The 22,480-nt window shown below is 39.5% G+C and overlaps 2 protein-coding genes across 5 annotated transcripts; both read right to left on the bottom strand.

Annotated features, from left to right (window-relative positions):
• Positions 1 to 4,648: 4,648 nt before the first annotated feature.
• Positions 4,649 to 11,481, bottom strand: LOC130560778 (epithelial cell-transforming sequence 2 oncogene-like). Its single transcript, XM_057344799.1, has 19 exons — positions 10,650 to 11,481; positions 10,274 to 10,526; positions 9,658 to 9,773; positions 9,432 to 9,550; positions 9,264 to 9,348; positions 9,005 to 9,173; positions 8,216 to 8,344; positions 8,026 to 8,118; positions 7,775 to 7,951; positions 7,543 to 7,646; positions 7,315 to 7,449; positions 7,028 to 7,233; positions 6,770 to 6,917; positions 6,476 to 6,549; positions 6,235 to 6,391; positions 5,736 to 5,801; positions 5,279 to 5,367; positions 4,862 to 5,034; positions 4,649 to 4,779 (listed from the first exon to the last, which is right to left on the bottom strand). The coding sequence occupies exons 1-19, from the start codon at positions 10,896 to 10,898 to the stop codon at positions 4,649 to 4,651; spliced, it is 2,673 nt and encodes an 890-aa protein (XP_057200782.1). The 5' UTR covers positions 10,899 to 11,481.
• Positions 11,482 to 20,128: 8,647 nt separating this feature from the next.
• Positions 20,129 to 22,342, bottom strand: ccdc28a (coiled-coil domain containing 28A). 4 transcript variants are annotated; one of them, XM_057344126.1, is made up of 7 exons: positions 22,208 to 22,327; positions 22,075 to 22,131; positions 21,568 to 21,733; positions 21,287 to 21,450; positions 21,046 to 21,200; positions 20,922 to 20,944; positions 20,129 to 20,764 (listed from the first exon to the last, which is right to left on the bottom strand). In XM_057344126.1, the coding sequence occupies exons 3-7, from the start codon at positions 21,714 to 21,716 to the stop codon at positions 20,710 to 20,712; spliced, it is 546 nt and encodes a 181-aa protein (XP_057200109.1). In that variant the 5' UTR covers positions 21,717 to 21,733; positions 22,075 to 22,131; positions 22,208 to 22,327; the 3' UTR covers positions 20,129 to 20,709. The 4 variants fall into 4 exon arrangements, with proteins under 4 accessions (XP_057200109.1, XP_057200110.1, XP_057200107.1 ...); XM_057344127.1 differs by lacking the exon at positions 22,075 to 22,131 and having other exon boundaries at positions 22,188 to 22,342; XM_057344124.1 differs by having other exon boundaries at positions 22,075 to 22,338.
• Between the last annotated feature and the right edge of the window lie 138 nt (positions 22,343 to 22,480).

Here is a 22,480-nt window from a genome sequence, read left to right as displayed (position 1 = left end):
ACAGGTTTCGGAAAGTTTTTTTTAAACATAGAAAACGGCTTCGTAACAATTTTTCTTATAAAAAAATAATCCCTCATATAAAACCATGATATGAAACAATAGTACACTCATTTATTCTAAAATTAATCTGCCCAGAATTATTTTTGTCCTTGAGCAAGGCATAATACCCTTACGATGCTCCAAGATGTTCACCATTAGATCCCTTTTGTTCCCTAACTCTGGGTGCAGCGTTCTGGGCGGGGCTACGAGAGTATCGTCCCGTACGTTTCAATAAACAAGACGGGCAAGGTATCCAGTACGCTCACCCCAGGAACTCGCTCCGAGTTAGAAGTGGGGTCTGAACTGTAAGGTGGGTGGGTGGGAAACAGGGAGGACCCCATATTTTTCATAATCAAATATTATGCTTCTAATGGTGAACATCTTGAGTTTACACATCGCTAATTTCACTAGTTTCTCTAATCACTAACATTAATTACAGGGGTGGTGCAACGGTGTGTCATGCATTCTAACACTTCTTTACAATGTTAAACGTGCTGTCTTCTCATGCTTAACATGGTCAACTTGTCAAAAAACGAGTTGGGTGTATTAAGTAGTGCTTCCGCTCACCCCAGGAACTCACTCCGAGTTAGAAGTGGGGTCTGAACTGTAAGGTGGGTGGGTGGGAAACAGGTAAGGTGTCTATTAATATAACTATTTATATTATTATTTTATTGGATAATAATTGTATTAAATAAACGATTTGTTGAATTTTATTGTATGTTCATATTATTAAATAAACAATTTGTTTGGTCGCATTTAAAGAAACCGAATGGTACATTGACATCTAGCGGTTGAGCTTGGTATCGCAGTCTAAATTCAATATATTGGAGAGACAAGTTCAGCCAAGTAACGGTTCTTCTCGGTTTCTTTTGCTTGTTATCAGAAATAATCTACAGGCACTCTGTCCTGCGAGGATCCTTTAAAGTGATTTTACTTCATAAAATCTATATTGATACATATCTTTTGGCTTCAATAATTGTATTGTGTTCGTAACTGTTTAATAAAAGCAATAAGGTACTTGAATAAATCACAGCTGAAGGGGTTGAGGCCGGCCTAATCACAGCCGCTGATATAGAGCCCCATCGCACGACTTCGAGAATGATATTGCATTTATACAACAGTTCGACGGCACAAGTGTGTAGATAAATCAGAAACAACATCGGAATGTCTCAATTTTTAATGGAAATGGGGAACTACTTTCTTCCACCACGAATGCCGGTCTAGCATAACAGTTAAACAAACCCCAGCTACTAATTCCAAACTTCACGTCTTTTAAATAAATTTGCACTTTGATGCTTCAGTGAAGCTTTTAGTGAGAAATAATAAGACAGGATGTGCGTGTGAATGAAAGAGACTGAAGACGGAGGAGAATGTTATTCCCATTGCACTGTGGAAATTTCCATTGTTTTTAAAGTAAACATGCGCTTGTTTACCGTAGCAAGTTGACACTGCAATTTCTGTTATCTAAAGTGCATTATGGAGACCCTCGCATCCAGCGCTGTGAATAAATTGCTCTAAAAGACACTGCCAAATGTGCGTTTGTTTTCTTTCAGTTTCACTTTCATAAGTACGTGTTATGCTCATTATCTGGTCATGGTGTATGAAGTATTTAAGTATTTTATTCTTCCATACATGCGCAGTGTTGATTTAGATCTCAGTCAACGTGCAGCATCAGTTTCAGTTGAGCACACAGACAATCTTTGCCTTAAAGAAAAATATATTTCTATTACTTTATTTACTATATACTATTTATTATATATTGTGTTAACCAACTATTGATTATTGGGAGTTAAAGGGGTCATATGGCGCGAATACGTGTTTTTATGTGTGTTATAAGTTGCCCGTGCATGTACAGTATTAGACACGTAAAATTGGAAAAATTAAAGTTTCGGAACAAAAGATGCATTCTATCTAAAAGTGAATGCTCACCCAGACCTGCCTGAAACGCCTCGTGTAACCACACCCCCACAAATCTACATCAGTTCGTGGTATGAGTTGACTAAGACCGCCCAAATGTATGGTGGCGTACCTGTCAGTACAATTGCTTTGGAACCTGATGTTCCAAATATGGTAAGAGGCGTTACATTTCCATCACAAGCTTGCAGTATTCGACCAATCACTACGCACTGGTTAACTGGCCAATCATAGCACACCTCGCTTTTCAGAGCAATGAGCTTTGTAAAAAATCTGCCCGTTTCAGAGAGGCGGGGCAAAAAGGAGATACAAAAAAGCACGGTATATGGGAAATACAGCTTTTTTGACCCTGAAATCGTGTATACACATTGCATTACATCCTAAACAAATGAAAATATTCATTTTAGCCATGTCATATGGCCCCTTTAAGTTGTGATCGATATAATATGATAATGAAAGAAAGTTCATCACGTGTACACAAATGTGCAGTTTGCAGTGCACACGTTTATTTGTATACCAAACAAATTAATGTGCAATTTGTAATAGCGTATCTTGCTTATTGTATTTCAGTTTTACAAAAAAAATAAGAAAGGATCACAGAAGTAAACAATCTAGAAAGAAAAACTGCTTTGTGTGTGTGTGTGTGTGTGTGTGTGTGTTTGTTAGCTAGCTGTCTAGCTTCTTCAGAGTGATGCAGTTGCAAGGACTGCATAGTCCGACTTGGCTTAGTGGCGGAGTGATACAAACAGTCAGTGAATTGGTTCCCGTGGTGATACTGGTGGAATATCGCACGGCTCTCAGCCAATCAGATTCAAGAACCAGAAAGAACTGTTATATAAGTATTGTGTGCATGTTTGTAACAGTTTTAATTAAGGACACTTGCTTCTCTGTCTGGTACCAAGAAGGACTTAAAAGGGCTAAAGACAAGCACGTGCTGGTCCGGTCGGACAGCACAACTGCCATAGCGTATATCAACCGCCAGGGTGGCGTTCGCTCACGGCAGCTAACACAACTCACCCGACGCCTCCTCCTGTGGAGTCCGCAGGTGAGCAGATCCCTGCAAGCCACACATATCCCAGGCGACCTGAACCAGACAGCCGATGCGCTCTCTCGTCAGTTGACGCCTCGCGGAGAGTGGCGACTCCACTCCCGCGCAGTCCAGCTCATTGGGTACAGTTCGGAAGGGCTCAGGTAGACCTGTTCGCCTCCCTGGACACCACCCATTGCCCGCTAGGGTACTCCCGTCCGAGGCCCCCCTCGGCATGGATGCTGTAGCGCACAGCTGGCCGTGGGACAAGCGGAAGTACGCCTTCCCCCCAGTGAGCCTCATTGCACAGAGCCTGTGCAAGGTCAGGGAAGAGGAGCATCAAGTGTACTAGTTGCGCCATACTGGCCCAACCGGACTTGGTTCTCGGAGCTAATTCTCTTGACGACAGCTCCCCCCTGGCCGATTCCCCTGATGAGGGACCTGCTTTCCCAGGGGAAGGGCACGTTATGGCATCCCAGGCCAGACCTCTGGAACCTCCATGTCTGGCCCCTGGACGGGACGAGGAGATCCTCAGGCTAGGGCCCTGGCCACTAGGCGGCTATACGCCTATAAGTGGTGCCTCTTCTCATCCTGGTGCTCTTCTCGAAGAGAAGACCCGCGGAGTTGCTCGATCGGGAACGTGCTGTCCTTCCAGAGACTCGAGAGTAATCTCTCCCCTTCCACACTGAACGTAGCCGCTATTGCCGCTCATCACGACCCAGTTGCTGGTAAGTCTCTAGGACAGCACAACCTGATCATTTGGTTCCTAAGGAGCGCGGGAAGGCTACCGCCTCACCTGCGCTCCGTACCCTCTTGCGACCTTGATGCGGTGCTGGAGCCCCTCGGAGATGCCGCTCTTTCTCACCTCACGATGAAGACGGCTCTCCGGATGGCGCTCAAGAGGGTAGTGGACCTACAAGCATTCTCCATGTCCACAGATTGCCTAGAACTCGGGCCCGGTGATTCTCACGCTATCCTGAGACCCCGGCCCGGCTACGTGCCCAAAGTTCCCACCACTCCCCCTAAACACCAGGTGGTGAATTTACAGGCGCTCCCCACCGGGGAGGAAGACCCAACCCCATCCGTGTTGTGTCCAGTAAGCGCATTGCACCTCTGCTTGGACCGCACGCAGAGCCACAGGAGCTCTGAGCAGCTCTTTGTCTGTTTTGGAGATCAGCAGGGAGGGTTGTCTCAAACGGAGTTTGGCGCACTGGATCATGGACGCCGTCACTATGGCGTACCTGTCCTAAGATCGCCCGCGCCCACTGGGTGAGAGCTCTCTCCACACGGAGTATAGCCTCCTCGTGGGCACTGGCTCGAGGCACCTCTGTGACAGACATCTGCAGAGCTGCGGGTTGGGCTACACCCATCACCTTCGCGAGGTCCTACAGCCTCCGCGTAAAACCGGTATCAGCTCGAGTCTTGCAGGGCATCAGGCAAGATTGGCGGCCGGTAGAGTGTATGCCTATGACAGTACCTTCCCCCCCTTTCTTCTAGGGTTCAGCATATTGAAATGGACGCGTTTACAACTGTCAGAGTTTCTTCCTATTTTTTAACAAGAAAAGTAAAAATATTTAGTTTAATATTGAAATCGATATCTCAATTATAATCAAAACAGCATAATTTCATTTGATTTCCTACGGTAAATAATGTCTGTCGTGTGCACTTTCAGTTACGCGTAATAGCAGCATTTATAGCACTGCATAAGGCAGACATCAGCTTGTTCTTCTCCTCTTCTCTGTCTGTAGCACAAATCCATTGGCGCTTTGGGCTCTCCAGCTGAAAAGCGTTCTGAACATCTAAAGAGATTAGGGAGGAGTTAAGTTTTTTGGTAAAATACAGTATTTGTGTGCATTAAAATGTTATAATAATCACATGTACACTTTGTATCTGTGATTTCCTTGAGGTTCAGACAATGCAGTGCAACCGATGCCAGAAAGGTGTGAGTTGTTTTCGCTGCCAGACTGAATGGTAAATGTGCCACGCTCTTCTCAGTCAGCACTAAAGCATCATTAAACAGAAACAATCCCAGGTCACTCACATGCTCATACATCCTGTGAAAAGAATGAGAATGAAAACAAGTTTTTGTGTGTGTGTGTGTGTGTGTGTGTGTGTGGTTGTAAATATGTGGGAGTAAATATGCTTCCCAAATAGATATAGACATGTTTAATAATGCAGTATTATTCACACAAAACAGACAATATTGCTATTGTTTGTTTTAAAAGGTTCAAGATTGTTTCACAACAGAAAAAGAACACTTTTTTTCTCTATAATTTGATTCTGGGTCAACAGTTGTACCTGAGAGAGGAAGTGATGTCTCCATTTAGGCAGGTCAGTAATGCCACTTCCTGTGTGGTGATCAAATATCTGCTCCCCTCTGACAAATTCTACATATAGTACAAACATAACCATATAAATGTTTAATAACACCATAATTTGTCATTTGTATATATAACAGTAACAGTAACATTTACTTATATAACAGTAAGTGGGTAATTGACAGACTAAAATGCAAATTTGTCCTATGGTCGGCAAGAATTTAGAAAAAACTAACAATGGAGATAAATCTCTCTAATGATATTTTATATGATAAAAATAAATATTATTGACACAAAACAATGTAATATTAACAGTTTATTTTCTAAACTTTGCTACAGTATGTCAAATGTAGTGCTTTACTACTGAAGTACAAACACCCGTCTATTAAAAATCTGATCTCTGTCAGGATTGACAAGCACGTTCTTAGTCAACTTACCGGGCAGCTTTGAATTGTATTCTGTACCTCTAAGATTTTAAGGTCTTGATTCAAACTTGTTTTCAACTGGAAGTGACAAAACAAAATTGGTTTTACATTACATTTTCATGGTGTAATTAGTCCACGCTCGGACACTTAAAGGGACACAAAAATGAAAATTCTGTCATCGTTTACTCACCCTCTTGTCAATTCAAACCTGTATGAATTTCTTTCTTTTGCAGAACACAAAAGATGATATTTTGAAAAATGCTGGTAACCAAACAATACTGGACCCCATTGATTTCCATTGTATGGACAGTAACCCGAGACATTTCTCAAAATATCTTCTTTTGTGTCCCACAGATGTAAGGGTCATATACAGGTTTTAGGGTAAATAATAACAAAATGTTTATTTTGGGTGAACCCTTTAAGTTTGAAAAGCGCCTAAATACACGCAAACATGTTCATGCTAATGCAGTGACTGAGGTCAATAATATTAGGCACTGATCTTTGGACACACCTTGTGGATGAAGTTCCTGTATGTCATGATTGTGTTGAGCGCGGATGATAACAGTGTGTAGTCAGGGTGGTCAGGTGGTGTATGTAGAGTTAAAGCCTGAAGCAAAGTCCCATACTCCTCTACTCGTGCAGACGGTGCAAGAAACAGCTCCTGAAGACTGGACAGTAAAAACCACTTGGTTATGACTGCTCAAAACTTGTCATCAAAGGCAGAAAATTTGTGATAACTGTAACATTTTTACCTCAGCATTCTGGTAGCAACACTCCAGTCGTGTCTTTTCAGAAACGCACGGAATACAGGATGCGTCTCTCTGCACTAGAAAGCATATAGAACATTATGTCATCTCAAAATTTTATAAAGCCCAAGAAGTATAATTGCACCACTCATCTAACACAATTTTTCACATAAAAAAGAACAATTCAAATAATTAATAATCTAAATGATATATTTTGTGTTTAATTATTTATGTGGGGAATAGCTATATGTAATAAGCAAGATAATATAGATTCAGATTTAAGGGTGACACAGGACTTACCTTGTCTATGGTTTTCAGAATGGTCGGGTAGTTGTTAAAAAAGTTTGTGTAGGCCCGTAGCTTGGTGCAGAATTTGACACAAACATCACCCACACACTGCAATGGACCCCATTCCTGCAGTCTCTCCTGAAGTTCTGTCAGAAAAAGTCTACAAGACCCATTTTTGATGTTAAAAAAAACATGAGAAAATGACCAAGTAACATGTAATCTTTTCAAGCAGAATGTCATCTTTTTAAAAGATGCTGAGAAGTATTTTACTTGTTTGCCTCCAAAATGTCCAGCAGGGGGCAGAAGATTGTGATGAGACTGACAGAGCTGATAATGGCTCGATTGGAGTCCAGAGCAGCTCTGAGAGGAGTGTAGTAAACTGTGGCCACTGCTTGAAGTTGCCTCACGTAAGTTCTCTCGCTATCTGAAAGCTCCTTGCACACGCCACCGCGTCTGTCTGCATCACTTGTAAAACCCTTGAGATAAAAAAGACAGGCGTTTTAAAGCCCAGTACGTATATAATAAAAATAATAATGATTTAAAACAGAAACTCTAACCTTTGGAAACTCTGGGATGGGATTAATGATGTTAGAGGAAGTCCTTTCTGTAAGAAACAGTGGCTCTGTTTCCTTCAGACCATCCTTGATCGATTTCTTTAGTAAAAAGCGTCCCAAGAAGTCTACAGCATCATCCTAAAATATAAAAATGAAACCAGCCAATCAGATTTATTTCGTGGGTTACTGCAGCAATGTGTTGCAATTACTAACAAACTATTTCTTGCTTACTGGGGACTCATTCATCAACGCTACTAGTCCCTGAATCAAGCATTCCATGATTTCAGATTTAATGGAGATGACGGGCATCTTAATATGATCCCAGAGGAACAAACCTGTAACAGAGACATGAGCAAAAAATACACAAAGTGAAGTTAAACACTTTTTCCTGACCAGTCTTATAATAGCACAATGCATTTTTATGTCAAATCTAACGGTATTAGCTAAAAGGCAGATCATTTACCCAGGATACGGCCCTTGATCTTTTGACACAGAAAGTGCAGCTGTGGCTCAAGGTGTTTCCGCAGTTCTTTGCAAGCTTCCTCTATCCATTCAGCCTGCCTGCACCAGCTCAGAAGAAGAGCTTCATGGAGGTACATCAATGGAGGAAAGTCACTAGACCCAGACCACTCACTGAGAACTGGTGAAAAACACAAACAACTGTTTTGTTTGTCATTAAATTAAAGAACATTTTCCGACTTTTCTGAAACTTACTGTGCTGGTAGGAGCCAGTACACATCCCAGAGGGGGCTTTGACATTCAGACCAGTCATAGAGGATAACTTCCTCATCAGATCCATCCCTGCAACTGAACCATCAATACAGAAGAATGCTCCAGGTTGCTTTCCATGGAACATCTGAATGTCTATTACTAGTGTAATATAAAGCCAATGTTGCAACTTTACCAGAAGACGCCAGGGGCGCAAAGATGTTTAGACTCCCGCCTTCTGAAGCAGGAACTACCCAGCCACACAGCTTCTCCCAAAACTCTCTGACACGTGGCATTAGCACTGTCTTTTCAGTAATACTCAGTCCTGTGGATAAGAAACAATGTGCCTGAATTGTGGTTAGTTACAAAGCTAACATTTTTAATTCCACAGATGGCTTCCGTCCACTAACTTGTTGGCATAGCAGAAAAATGTCGTCATAATAGCAATGCTGATATTTAGTACAACATCACTGATATTGTTAAATAAAACATTTCCACAAGCATCTGTAGAATGGGATCACCTACATGTATTATTATAGTTTTTTTTTTATAGTTTTATTGTAGTTAATAAGATTTTGAATTAGCTTTTATTTTGTGTTTAGTTTGAATGTTAAATTTAGTTATTTTTAACACTTTTGTTATGGGTTTTGTCATTTTATTATTTATTATATTGCTACATAAGGTCATTTTTAATTCAGTTTTAGTTTTAATTCAGTTGTTCTTATTGTCAGTTATTCATTTTGGTGACTCAGCCTAAACTTGTTTAATGCTAATATTTTTGGGGGTTTAGTTTAAGTTTTTCCCAAGTAATACTTAAGTCCAATTTAATTTGATTTAAATGAACAAAAATGTTTTAATAGTTATAATAACATTCATTACCAAAGAGATCTCCAATAATCTGATAATGTATTTCAGATTCAAACGGACCTTATCAATTTGGGCCCACAAAGAGTGGAGTTGTAACAATGTTGTAACAATGTTGTACCTTGTGTAAGGATGACCTCGTCTGTGTTTCCTTCTGCCAGAATACCAACACTTTGTAGCATTCTGCCCTGGATAGCTCTTTCTGCCAGAGAGAGCAAAGCCTCCAAGGTCATTCCTTGTAAGTCATATGGCAAAACCACCACAGATGCGTGTACTGCAGCCAGAAGCAGCTAAAAATGTACAATTGAACATTTTTAGCTATTAAAGAACTTATCATTCAAGAAATGAAACTATTGTCTTGTAACGTTGTGATGTCTTACTTCATATCCAGGAACTTTGGATGACACAAGCAGGAAGTGAGGAAGAGGACAGTAGGTGGACCTGACTGGCTGCTTGAATGGTAAACTGCAAGAACACCACAGTCACCACAGGTTGCAAATATATTTTTTGGGTACTCATGAACTTGATGTTAATACTGTTTTACTGACCTCATAGTTTTTACCAAACTGGAAGCATATATGTTCTCAAGAGTTCTGCTTATGGTCAAACCATCCTGTGATTTTATGGTGTCGACATTGGAATATGAGTTTTTCAAACGACACTTGTCCTAAAAACAAACAAACAAAAAAAAACAAGAAATGATTGCCAGCTTATGTTTTCTGTTTCAATATTATTACTAATAGCTACATCAACTTTCTTCTGTCAGTGTCTCACCCCTATATGAACGAGAGCAGCAGTAAGAGTCAATGGTTGATTGTGAATGCTTCCAGTAAATGATGTGCCCAATTTACTGGTGTTTATCCATGCCCTTCTCGTCTTCAGAACAGCCTCTGTAGAACATTGAAAAGTGAAGAATATCTAATATTAGCCAAATATTTAATATAGTCAAGTCAAGTACAATTTTACATTCATTATACAAGCAGCGTACATGAAACATATTGACTAAGCAAACATTTAAATTATACATGTAAAACATAAAGAAACACGCACACACACACACACACACACACACACACAGAGAGAAGAAGCGCACATTTAAGATAAAGGAGAGAGAAACACAGGTCAAATATTAAACAGACTATAAATTCCTATATGCAATACTAAGTAAAACTTTAAAATTCTAATAAATTAAAATATAGCTATTTTAATTTTATTTGCGTATTCACTTATAAATCATTAATAGTAAATATATAAATATTAACAATTATTATCCATTTAAAATATTACCTATTAGCAATAGCTCAAATTATTACACAACTGCCATTTACATTTTTGTCTATACAAACATATTTGATCTTCAAGAAAACATGTTGTTCAGCCTTGGACTTACTTTTATGTTCAGCTATCTTGTCTCTGATTGTTTGTTTAATCATGAGCTCTCTCCATCTCTCCTCCTGCTCCTCTGGTGCAGTCAAACTCTCATTTAAAGTGCCATAGACACCTGCTGCCTCCCGTGGAGTCAGAATATCCAAACTGGCGGCACAGGCCACGTAATGTCTTTTCCAGGCTCCATACTCATGATCTGATGGACTGTAGGGAAGAAACCAGCCCAGGCGTATGCACTTGGGCAACCACAGACAGTCCTGGATAATCACATACAATACATTTAAGAACATTTATAGACAAAAAAAAAGAAAAAAGAAATGTTTTAGACTCAGATTGTACCTGTCGTCAGTAGTTGCATATTTAATTGAGTTGATGATTACCTGCTCAGCCAGAAACCTCCAGTGCCAGCTCACCTGTGCTGCAGCACAGATGTCTTGAGGACTGAGAAAGGACATGATGTACAGAGAAAGGAAACGGGGTAGCACAGTCGTAAAGTCCAGCCGAGTGAGGGGAACAGCTTCTGTTAAACAATCACTGGTGAACCTGGAATTGTAAACACAATTAACTGACCCAATAGATATTGACTGTAAGATGTTTAATGTCCAATATCTGTGTAGAGTGTTATACATTTATATAATTTTGGTAATAGCTTAGACCATTACTGATATACTGGTTGAAAAGTCACACATCACCTCTTATTGAAAAGAAGCGCAAGTTATTTACAATTAAGACAGCCCAAATATTAATTTTAGTCTGGGATTGTTTTCCAGGATTAAGGTGCTATACAAAACAACCTATATTGATTGTAGTAGCTAAGTTTTATTTCATATAGTTTGATTCTTTAAAGTTCCTCCATGTTATGCTGCATTTCAAAATGATTTCAAAATTTTATTTTAAGTCTGTTAAGCAGTTAAGGAACCAAAGTGCCTCAAAACTTTGTAAATTGCTTGATGTATGGATTAACCTCCTGTTAATGTAAGGTTATATTTTGTGTTTTTATTATTATTTGTTATGTATTGTTTTATATATTTTATACGGTTTTATTTTTATATTGATATCTATTATATTGTATATCTATATTTGATTACTGTGCTGCTAGATGTATTTAGTTCTTAATTTGTTAATGTTTTGATGGATTGATGCCTGTTTGTTTATGTTATTAATAAAAAAACATAAACAAGACACAAACTTAACTGTAGCCTACATAAAAGAGGCTAATAAGTACCAAAAAAGAGACACCTTTAGATCTTATTTTGTTTTGTACTGTAGTTACTATACATGAATGTGTATAGTACCATAGTGTGTGTGTGTCATACTATTAATATCTTGGTTTCAGTGGCAACGTTATAAGATACCGTCTAAAGTATACAATAACAGTTCCACAGTAATAAACAGGTGTATATAAATAGGAAAAGCATTTAAATAAATTGTACACATTTCATTCAGTGGCAAAAACTTGGTATTTTTATTATTATTGTCCATAAACGTATGATAAAATTAAACAAAAGTGTATCTATTTGGACTAAAAACGAACTTCCCAAAAATTGAATTACTAAAGTGCAATATTTGCTATTGACGCTATGGTGTTTTGTCGATTTGTGTACCCTAGCATTGTCCTGTTTAGAGGTTAACGTTAGGATTGGAGTTTCAAATGTAGCACAGTCTGATAAAACCATGACAACGTTTGCCATTTATGACGTCAATAGTTCGAAGAGCTTTCCGTTCAAGCCCAAGAACCAGATGTGGACAAACACGCACACAGCGAAGGTTCTGGATGAAGAATTAGCCTGAACAGCAAAAGAAAAGAAAAGAATAGCTGACTGACTTCCCACCGACCGAGCATAAGAGCGCCGCGCAGAGGACAACTCAGGGTAACGTATGTCACCCAAAACTTTGTCGTTATATATGCGCGAGGTCAATTTCAAAAGCCGCGATGCAAAGTTTGTCCGTTTTACCTCGACTTTATGTCATTTTTGTCGGAAAATTCGTTAAATCGTCGTGTGTCTCGTGTTTATGTGGTAGAATCGAGTAACGTTATCCTACGAAGACTCTTTCTACATTAATCTGCCGTGGCATGCAGCCTACGGTTAAGTCTGTATGTATATTAAAGTCGATTTTAGATCAATATCATGTAATTTAATGTTAAATGTGTTAGTGGCGCTTTTTGGATTTTTATGTGCCGCCAAATTTATCATTTGCCCACCTAATCTTTACGAAAATGAACCATGTTGTTTATATTTAAAAGCGCAGTACCTAACCATGTTTTTGCACAACCACGGTTGCAAAATTTATTTTGTGGTAACCGTGTTGTGTGTTTGTGTTTGTGCTGGTGTGTGTGTGTTTTGTGTCAACTACATGATGCTCACCATAAGATTTGTTTGCTTTCTATCTGTGATGCAGCACCCTGGACTGGACCTCCATCTTTTCATACTGTACTTTGCAGAAAGTACACAGGACTGCAGTTAATTTCCAGGGATTCGCTTGGAGTATCAAGTAGGATCTTCACTTTTCTTTATTTTACACATCACCACTTTAACTATTTTCACTAATTAGTTCAGTAATTCACTAATAGCCCTGTGGTAACTAATAAGCTTTCCTGTGGCTCAGTGGTTAGAGCATGGCACTAGCAATGCCAAGGTCACGCGTTCGATCCTAGGGGATTGCATATAGTCAGAAACAAATGTAAAGTATAATGCTTTGGATAAAAGCGTCTGCCAAATGCGTAAATGTAATAGCCCAACACATAGTGCCAATTCGATTCCTGTCTCGAGAGCCCTTTGCCAAACCCGCTCCTCTATCTCTCGGCCCAACGCTTTCCTGTCAGTTCTATACTGTCCTGTCCCTATAAATGTGTAAAAGCCCCTAAAAATATAATTTAAAAAAATAATCCCTCATGATAAAATACGAAGCCATTATGTAAAACAATAGTAGGCTAATGTATTTTAAAATTATTCTGCCCATAATTAGTTTTTCATTGGTGTGTCCTTGAGCAAGGCTTAATACCCTTAGGATGCTCCAAGATGTTCACCATTAGATCCCTTTTGTTCCCTAACTCTGGGTGCAGCGTTCTGGGCGGGGCTACGAGAGTATCGTCCCGTACGTTTCAATAAACAAGACGGGCAAGGTATCCAGTACGCTCACCCCAGGAACTCGCTCCGAGTTAGAAGTGGGGTCTGAACTGTAAGGTGGGTGGGTGGGAAACAGGGAGGACCCCATATTTTTCATAATCAAATATTATGCTTCTAATGGTGAACATCTTGAGTTTACACATCGCTAATTTCACTAGTTTCTCTAATCACTAACATTAATTACAGGGGTGGTGCAACGGTGTGTCATGCATTCTAACACTTCTTTACAATGTTAAACGTGCTGTCTTCTCATGCTTAACATGGTCAACTTGTCAAAAAACGAGTTGGGTGTATTAAGTAGTGCTTCTGTGCTCGATACACTCCCCCTGCGATCGTACAGGTTTCAGAAAGTTTTTTTTGAACATAGAAAACCGTTTCGTAACAATTTTTCTCAGTACCTTATTGGACAATTCTCCCGGAAAAGCACGCGGCAGCGGCACACGGCAGCAAGGAGAGCAGGAGAAGGAGCATGCGCAGACGTCACTTTCACTTGTGTGCAGGAGAGAGAGAGAGCATACGTTTGCGAAGTTCAGGTGTTTGTTCACTGCATTTGGGTGCATGGATTAAAGTGAAAAAAACCCTTCTGACTGCTTTTTTTTCAGGCCAAGTCATATTCCTTTAACGAATAGCGTTTTAAAGGGAGATGTTTTGAACCACTTTACATAGTATTGTCAGTTTGCTATTTTAAAAGCTATTTTTAATCTATGAAAAAATTATACTTACCTAGACAAATAATCAACCATCTATAACTTTTCAGTGCATTTTTTATTTATCTTATAAGACCAAACAATGTTTTCTGAAACTCTTCATAATTAACAGAAAAAAAGAACAAAATAAAAGGACCACTAAAGACCAAAAATGTTGTTTGTATTTGTCTCCAGAGAGCTTTTCACTTTTTCTGCCTTTTGGCTGTGAAACCATATTCCTGAAGCTTGCCTACACCTGACACCCGTTTCAGTGTTTGACAAGCTACATGACTAGTTTCAGTGTTTGACAAGCTACATGACTAGTTTCAGTGTTTGACTAGCTACAGTGACTAGTTACAGTGTTTAACTAGCTTGTCCAAGGCGACCGTTAAGAAGGCAGCCTATCACTTTAACATTTCCATGGCGACGAGGCACTGCTTATCACGTGACACACCGCAGAGCCACAGCAGCTGTATGACTGATCCACTGCTTTTACATCATTTTACTCAAAAAAATTCACAAATTGTTAACTATGTCATGAAATATCTGACATTCCGATTGTCAGATATGTGCATGTGAATGTGTTTTGTTGTTTAAACACGTTTATAATGATCGCGTTAGTTGATCTAGAAGCGGGCGCCGCCATGTTTGTTTCTGCCGTGCTCTGAGATCTGTCGGATTTACATCACGTGAATTCATCCACTTCTCTTAAAAACACAAACGTAAGTGCCTGGTGAACTGGTAGAAGAATTGAGTGATCTTAACAATTGCTTAAATTGCAGATACTGTGTCTGATCTGAATAAAACATCCGATTGTTTTTGAGATTGTGAGAGATTGTTATTGGCGCTTTCATAGACATCAGTGTGTATTATGCCATCTCTAAATGTATTTTGTGCTTGTAGGCACGTGTATATGTCTGAAAGCTAAATTAAACATCATGTGGTTGAAAGCACTGCATAGTTGTGATATGTGACAGGATTGAGTCTGTCTCTGGCTCAGTGTCAGCCAAAGCGCGTAATGTTCTAATCACACCGGTGTGATCGCACGCGTCAAAGGGTTAACAACATTACGAAAAGTGAATTAAGACATTAAGGACAGGCTGGAACCCTTCAATTGACGGAAATCCGTCGTAGCGACGGAGAACTTTAATCCATTCGCTTGTTTACCGTAGCAAGTTGACACTGCAATTTCTGTTATCTAAAGTGCATTATGGAGACTCTCGCATCCAGCGCTGTGAATAAATTGCTCTAAAAGACACTGCCAAATGTGCGTTTGTTTTCTTTCAGTTTCACTTTCATAAGTACGTGTTATGCTCATTATCTGGTCATGGTGTATGGAGTATTTAAGTATTTTATTCTTCCATACATGCGCAGTGTTGATTTAGATCTCAGTCAACGTGCAGCATCAGTTTCAGTTTAGCATATATACAATCTTTGCCTTAAAGAAAAATATATTTCTATTACTTTATTTACTATATACTATTTATTATATATTGTGTTAACCAACTATTGATTATTGGGAGTTAAAGGGGTCATATGGCGCGAATACGTGTTTTTATGTGTGTTATAAGTTGCCCGTGCATGTACAGTATTAGACACGTAAAATTGGAAAAATTAAAGTTTCGGAACAAAAGATGCATTCTATCTAAAAGTGAATGCTCACCCAGACCTGCCTGAAACGCCTCGTGTAACCACACCCCCACAAATCTACATCAGTTTGTGGTATGAGTTGACTAAAGGTCAGTTTATGGTTCTGCGTAGGACCTACGCCGTAGCCTACGCAGAGCCGCGTACCCTGTGCGTACCCTACGCCGTAGCCTGACACGCACCTCTCCAAAAATGTAACAACGCGTCAACTCAACGCGGACCCTACGCGGACCGCAAGCGCTGTGATTGGTCGGTTTGGCAGCATCGTACTTCCTTCTATGCATTTCCGGCATCTTCTTCTCTGGTGTCTTCTTCCGGCAAGTTCAGAGTCCACAAAAGAACAACATGGTGAGCATCGACATCGACCAAGTTACTGAGCGTCTGATTGAAGAGGTTCGGAAATACACGCATCTGTATGACTCCTCTTCGGCGGACTATAAAGACTGTCAGATGGCGGCGAATTCTTGGAGAGATTTCCTCTAACGTCGGTTTGGCTTCCATTGTCGTTTGCAAACACTAGCATACACTCACACAAAACATCGGCGAAGAAGAGCAAACCCATGAAAACACAAAGAGCCAACTAGCGTTTCGGCGGTGTAATTGCAGTATGACGCATACTCTCAACGCAGAACCATAAATGTACACGACGGCGTCGTCTACGTACGTAGGCTATGCCGTATGTTACGGCGTAGGTCCTACGCAGAACCATAAACTGACCTTAAGACCACCTAAATGTATACGCAAGTAAGGTGGCGTACCTGTCAGTATAATTGCTTTGGAACCTGATGTTCCAAATATGGTAAGAGGCGTTACATTTCCGTCACAAGCGTGCAGTATTCGACCAATCACTACCCAATGGTTAACTGGCCAATCATAGCACACCTCGCTTTTCAGAGCAATGAGCTTTGTAAAAAATCTGCCCGTTTCAAAGAGGCGGGGCAAAGAGGAGATACAAACATGCACGGTATGTGGAAAATACAGCTTTTTTGACCCTGAAATCGTGTATACACGATTGCATTACATCCTAAACAAATGAAAATATTCATTTTAGCCATGTCATATGGCCCCTTTAAGTTGTGATCGATATAATATGATAATGAAAGAAAGTTCTATCACGTGTACACAAATGTGCAGTTTGCAGTGCACACGTTTATTTGTATACCAAACAAATTAATGTGCAATTTGTAATATCTTATCTTGCTTATTGCATTTCAGTTTTACAAAAAAATAAGAAAGGATCACACAAGTAAACAATCTAGAAAGAAAAACTGCTTTGTGTGTGTGTGTGTGTGTGTGTGTGTGTTTGTTAGCTAGCTGTCTAGCTTCTTCAGAGTGATGCAGTTGCGGGACTGCATAGTCCGACTTGGCTTAGTGGCGGAGTGATACAAACAGTCAGTGAAGTGGTTCCCGTGGTGATACTGGTGGAATATCGCACGGCTCTCAGCCAATCAGATTCAAGAACCAGAGAGAACTGTTGTATAATTACAGTATTGTGTGCATGTTTGTGACTGTTTTAATGAAGGACACTTGCTTCTCTGTCTGGTACCAAGAAGGACTTAAAAGGGCTAAAGAACTCCAAGAAGAGAAAGCAGAGGAGAAGCATATGAAATGTGAGGAGATAAAAGAAGGTGCAGATGAAAACCGTAAGCCAGTTATTAAGCATAATTATACTGTATCAACACTCATGCATGTCTGTATTTACGGTTTTCTTTTTTCTGATCCACAGGTGTTCCAGTTGCCTTATCGTCTTTTCTTTTTACATTTCAAAATGTAAGTCAGTTTCTTTGCCATTTGTTGACAAAGTACACTCTTATGAAAGGTGCTACAAGAATTATTCATCGCAATGTCAAAAAAATATGTTTTATAACTTTTTATAGTCTGAATAACCTTTTTTCACTACAAAGAACATTTTGTGTAACAGAAAGTTCTGTGGATGTTTACTGGTGTGTAATTTACAAAAAGATACGTCCAAGCTAGCTTTACTTTAGACTTTCATATTCTGAGCATAAGTGTAACTGTGCTGCATTGCAGTTAAAAAAGACCTACAGAAGCCACAGGAGAATGTACAGGAGAAAGTACAACTACAATAGCAGCAGCAGTTCTTCTGACCAAGACTTAAAGTGTCATGAAACCCCTCAGCACATTTTTTGAGATGTTAACAGACATATGCTGATTGCACAGTCATGATAACATTAAAAGCACTCATACGTTATATCAATAAGTGAAAATTGGCTCTTTTTGTGGATTTTGAGCATTTTTGATCTTCCGGCTTAAAAAGTTCAGTTGGGCCGACGTCACGAATGTGAGATAGATATTGATAAAGCACTGGACCTGCACTGTTGTCAGTCTGCTCACAATACGATTCAGGGGATTCTGGTGGGGAGAAGTCCTCGACTTCCAGATAGCTCTCAGAACCGCAGTAGCTGCTGATCTCAGAATCACGGTCCATCTCAAATGTGCTTTGCTGGTGTGCAAATTAGCTTTCTTTATACGGTTCATGTCAATCCCCTTTTAATGCAAACCCTTCCCTCTTTCCACACACTTCCCTCCCTCCTACCTTATCACAGTCGGCCACCTTTTGGAAACCTTTTCAAACTGGAGGTGTGAAACAAAGGGGCTGAAGCAGGGGGTTTTCCTGACACTTTAAAGTAATGCTTTTCTTGCCATCAACAAAACATAATGGACGTCTGACACCGTGTCTACACCGGACCCGACCGGTGTTGCATCAAAATCCTACTCCCCGTGAGATTAGGACTCCCCTGTTTTCCCCTACGAAGGTTAGGGTTAGGATTAGGTGTGGGGGCGGGATTTAGAGATAGGGACCAATCACAAAGCAGCATCCTAAGTGAATGAACCAATCAGAAGTAGGGGAGTCGTAATCTCACGGGGAGTTGAATTTCGGTACAACCGGCAGGACGCGACGTGACACAAGGCTTGTTCAAATGGGATTACGCCGTGCCGCATCCAGTGTGGACAAAATTTTAAATTACAATGGGTTTCAATGCATTCTATTGTATTTTGTCGCATCGCGCCGTGTCCGGTGACACAGCGTGAGAGTCGAGTGTGACCTGTGTGTGCCAAAATGCTGAAGTTACATAACAAAATAGCACAGATGTGTTTATATGTGAGCTGTGATAGATTTTGTATTATGTTAAATATTTTTTCAGAATTTTAGAATGTTTTTTGGATATTTAATAATAAAAATGCTACAATAAAATTCAAATTGTTGTTCTGCTTGAGCATGCATTGCATATATTTGACTGTATATATAAAAATAGATAGAAATAGCTCATTCAAAGGTAATAAAACACACATATAACATATCTGAAGACATAGTTGTGAATAACATGCAGAAATATGCATTTCTGTCAATAGATCTTCCAAAACATTACACATCGGACATTTAAATGTCCTAATTTAACTAAATCCTAGTCCTGATTTAGCCCATCCCTGTCCGGGAAACCGCCCCTTTCATTCTCTCAAAGAAAGTGTACTTTCATAAATAATCCCACCATGAAAATTTCAAGTACGTTAAAAATGTGTAAACTTCAAGAAGTGTTATGAATTTACTTGAGCTGTGTTTTGGAGCATCTCCTCAAAAGCTGAAGAATAAATTCCTTTCTTTGTCGGTCTGTCCAGAGGTCAAACCAGTGTAGGATAAGAGTTGTTCTTTCCTGAAAAAGCTGTAAATGGATTTTGAATCTGATTAATTGCAGTTAAAACCAATCAATAAAACAGTTTAAAATGTTTGTTTTTCCCTCCGACCTGATGGTTACATGCTTTGTTTGTAATGGGCGTCCAAGCACTGAATCTGGTTTCTGTTGCATCGATGCGCGGCCCGTCAGATAGCGGCTCTCTGCATTCACTTCCACTTATCTGCCATTGATTCTCAATATCCGGATACCCGCGGTTTTTCGATTTAAGATTAATTTTAAGTTCCACAGACGTCATTCTGAGATAGGGTACTTCCCAGAGGCTCTTTCTCAAACCTTTTCCAGCCACAGTATTTCTGTCTTTTACAGTTTGAAAAAAAAAAACCGGATTTGATTTACCTGACAAGGCGCTCCGTAAATATGATTGGTAGAACATACAGTAAGAGCGCGTCTTTCTGGTGGCAATCGATTTGAAATTAGTTGGCATTCAAGCGAACCTCTTGTAAACATTCAGGCAACAGCGCCTCCTATACAACCTCGTATCCCTGGAGACAAAATAACAAGGTCAGCAGCACTGCGCATTCCTTCAAACGAGCCGGTTGGCCCGAAGTATTGTTGCTTTAAAACCATACTGCATTCGAACATATAAAGGCCAAGATAGGTTCATTTTAGCTATGATGTGACACGTGCACGAATTTACTTTATGTGGTATATGTAATTGAAAAGTCTGACCCAGCTCTTATGTCATTGGTTACAGCTCATATTTTATTGATAGCCATTGTTAAAGGTTTAATCAACAACTAGCCAGTAGAAGGTTACACTATATATCTCCAATGCTTTACATTAAAAATAAAATCTGTAAATATGACATCATAAAATATAATGTAGTTTTACTTTCATTCTGCAGTCTTAGACATACACGTACGTCCTGATGAGCAAAAACCCAGACAGTTTCAAGTTATAGTGATAATGCAAAGGTGCTGCTATTTTACATCTCAACGCAACATTTAAGACATTAGTTGATTTGATCTCACAATGTAATCGAACATTATATTTCGGTAACGACAGGAACATTTAGCATGGTAATGAATATCAAATGATCTAATGAGAAAATCAACAAATCAGGTTTGCATTTCATTATGACATGTTTGAGTTGTTCTTTGACATAACTAATATGACATAACTAGTAAGAGTGCAAACAAGCCAAGCAGACCATATCTATACGTTTAGATTCCACAGTGTCAATTAAATAATACTGATGTATTTTCATAGCTGTTTTGTGGTAGATATGCACACAGTATTCTCCATAGTAGTTTATACACTAGTTCACATGCTGGAAGTTCTGGGGACATCTTGGCTGTCAGCAAGGTTAAGCTTTTGTCTAAAGGATTGTAGTTAAGGACATTATAGATTAAAAAAAGAGCTTGTATTAGATAAACCTTGCAATATTTTTCGGAGAGCTCTGGGTTTAAAATGAACAATATAACATCACTTAGTTGAAAGGCAACAACAAAACTGATGAGCACATGAAAGGATACATTGAGGAGCTCAACTCTTCCAGCTAAAGGAAAAAAGTCCGAAAGAAAAAAGAAACTTCATTAGACCAAAAGCATCAAAAACTTAAATATGGTTTTATGATCAAACACCTAATGTTGTTCTTACATTTAGTAACAGTTTGTCCATGTTTGTGTCATAAGCTGACTTCCTTTGATCTTCTGGCATCTCATCCACTTCTCCATATAGGTCAAAGTGCAGACGGGCCAGTGTTTCCTGCATCTCTCGAACATGCTCCATCTGATCGATGGAACACTCATTGCCTGATTCAGAGAAGAGTTCTTGTTTACAAAACTGAAACCTCACTCTGCACACAACATGTTTAGGTGAAATACTTATGGGTGCCTACCAAAAGCTTGTAATTTTCCTGAGTGGAAGTCATTTAGGAGGCTGAGCAGACCTTTCTCCATGTCCTGTACATCAGACACATCTGTGAGAAATGTGTGCTGGATGTGGGCAGATTGGTTACTCTTCCCAGACTGACTCTGAGGCCTGGGCTTGTCTCTTACTCCTCTAAAAAAAAAAGCAAAATACAAATATTAAAACAAATACAGTTTAACAACTTGAACTGGTCTACTCGAACTTTTATTATTTCTACAGCGAAAACATTTTGAGAGAAATAACACTGACCTACGATACTTAGTCCTCTGACTAGAGTGCGTGACTATACCGCTGACACCAAATGATCTGCTGCTGGGCGTTTTTCGGGCATTGATCGGGAGAGGAGGCTGGCTGGAAGACGGCCTTGGACTTTTCCGTTTCTTGTTCTTTTCCTCCATTCTGTCATATAGATTATCTACAGAATTAAGCAATAAAGGTATGAACAGAGCAACCTAGAACATTTCAACTGACTATCAATGATTTTATCGTTTGTTTTATATAAATGAAAAATTATAATTATGTCATGCGAATTAAAAGCAGTCTCCAGTTGTGGTGACGTTGCCTAATCCTCATCGGCGATTATTGTTCAATGTAAAATTATATGTTGATCAGAGACCAGATATTATCAATCGAGAAACAAACTTAATTGAAACGTTGTCCGTCGATATTGAACTGTAATGAATGTACATAAATAACTTATAAACTAACATTTTATAATACAGTTTTTAATAACACTGTGTGTAACATTTGCTTTACCTCGACACCACACCGGTTCGTGCAAGGAGCGGCGACGGTTTGGCTCGTGTGAACAACCTAAATGTGGTAATACAAGCAAAATTGCATCTAACTCTGGTTATGTATAATTTTACCTGACAAATGACAACTCAACTTTTTATAACGATATAGTATCCCGTTTAAAAGACATTCTGGATGAGATTGCGATGCTCCAAAGTTGCGTACAGTTGACCAGCAAGTTTACACTTCCTGGATTTAGACGTCATCCTGATGGCGTCATCACGCAGCGTAGCATCAGTTGAATTTCCTTCCTTCTTTTGCTTTTATCTATGTTGCCAGGTTAAATTCTACCTGTATCATCCTGTACACAAGTATGCAAGTTACAAAAACTAAATAATAATAATAACCACAGACCGTTCTTTACGTT

Source organism: Triplophysa rosa, linkage group LG10, assembly GCF_024868665.1.
Source record: "Triplophysa rosa linkage group LG10, Trosa_1v2, whole genome shotgun sequence".
Taxonomy (NCBI): Eukaryota; Metazoa; Chordata; class Actinopteri; order Cypriniformes; family Nemacheilidae; genus Triplophysa; species Triplophysa rosa.
The sequence above is the reverse complement of the archived record's forward strand: the minus strand, read 5'-3'. Positions and strand labels throughout refer to the sequence as shown.

Bases quoted from the DNA above. Each gene is read 5' to 3' on its own strand.
- LOC130560778 (XM_057344799.1), bottom strand. From the start codon at position 10,898: ATGTATAACACTCTACACAGATATTGGACATTAAACATCTTACAGTCA. The intron at 7,647-7,774 runs GTAAATGATCTG...TCTCTGTTACAG, and splicing joins GATCAAGGGCCGTATCCTGG to GTTTGTTCCTCTGGGATCAT. The intron at 6,550-6,769 runs GTAAGTCCTGTG...TATGCTTTCTAG, and splicing joins TTCTGAAAACCATAGACAAG to TGCAGAGAGACGCATCCTGT.
- ccdc28a (XM_057344127.1), bottom strand. From the start codon at position 21,716: ATGGAGGAAAAGAACAAGAAACGGAAAAGTCCAAGGCCGTCTTCCAGC. The intron at 21,451-21,567 runs GTCAGTGTTATT...TTTTTTTTTTAG, and splicing joins CAGAGGACTAAGTATCGTAG to AGGAGTAAGAGACAAGCCCA. The intron at 20,765-20,921 runs GTATCCTTTCAT...ACAATCCTTTAG, and splicing joins GAAGAGTTGAGCTCCTCAAT to ACAAAAGCTTAACCTTGCTG.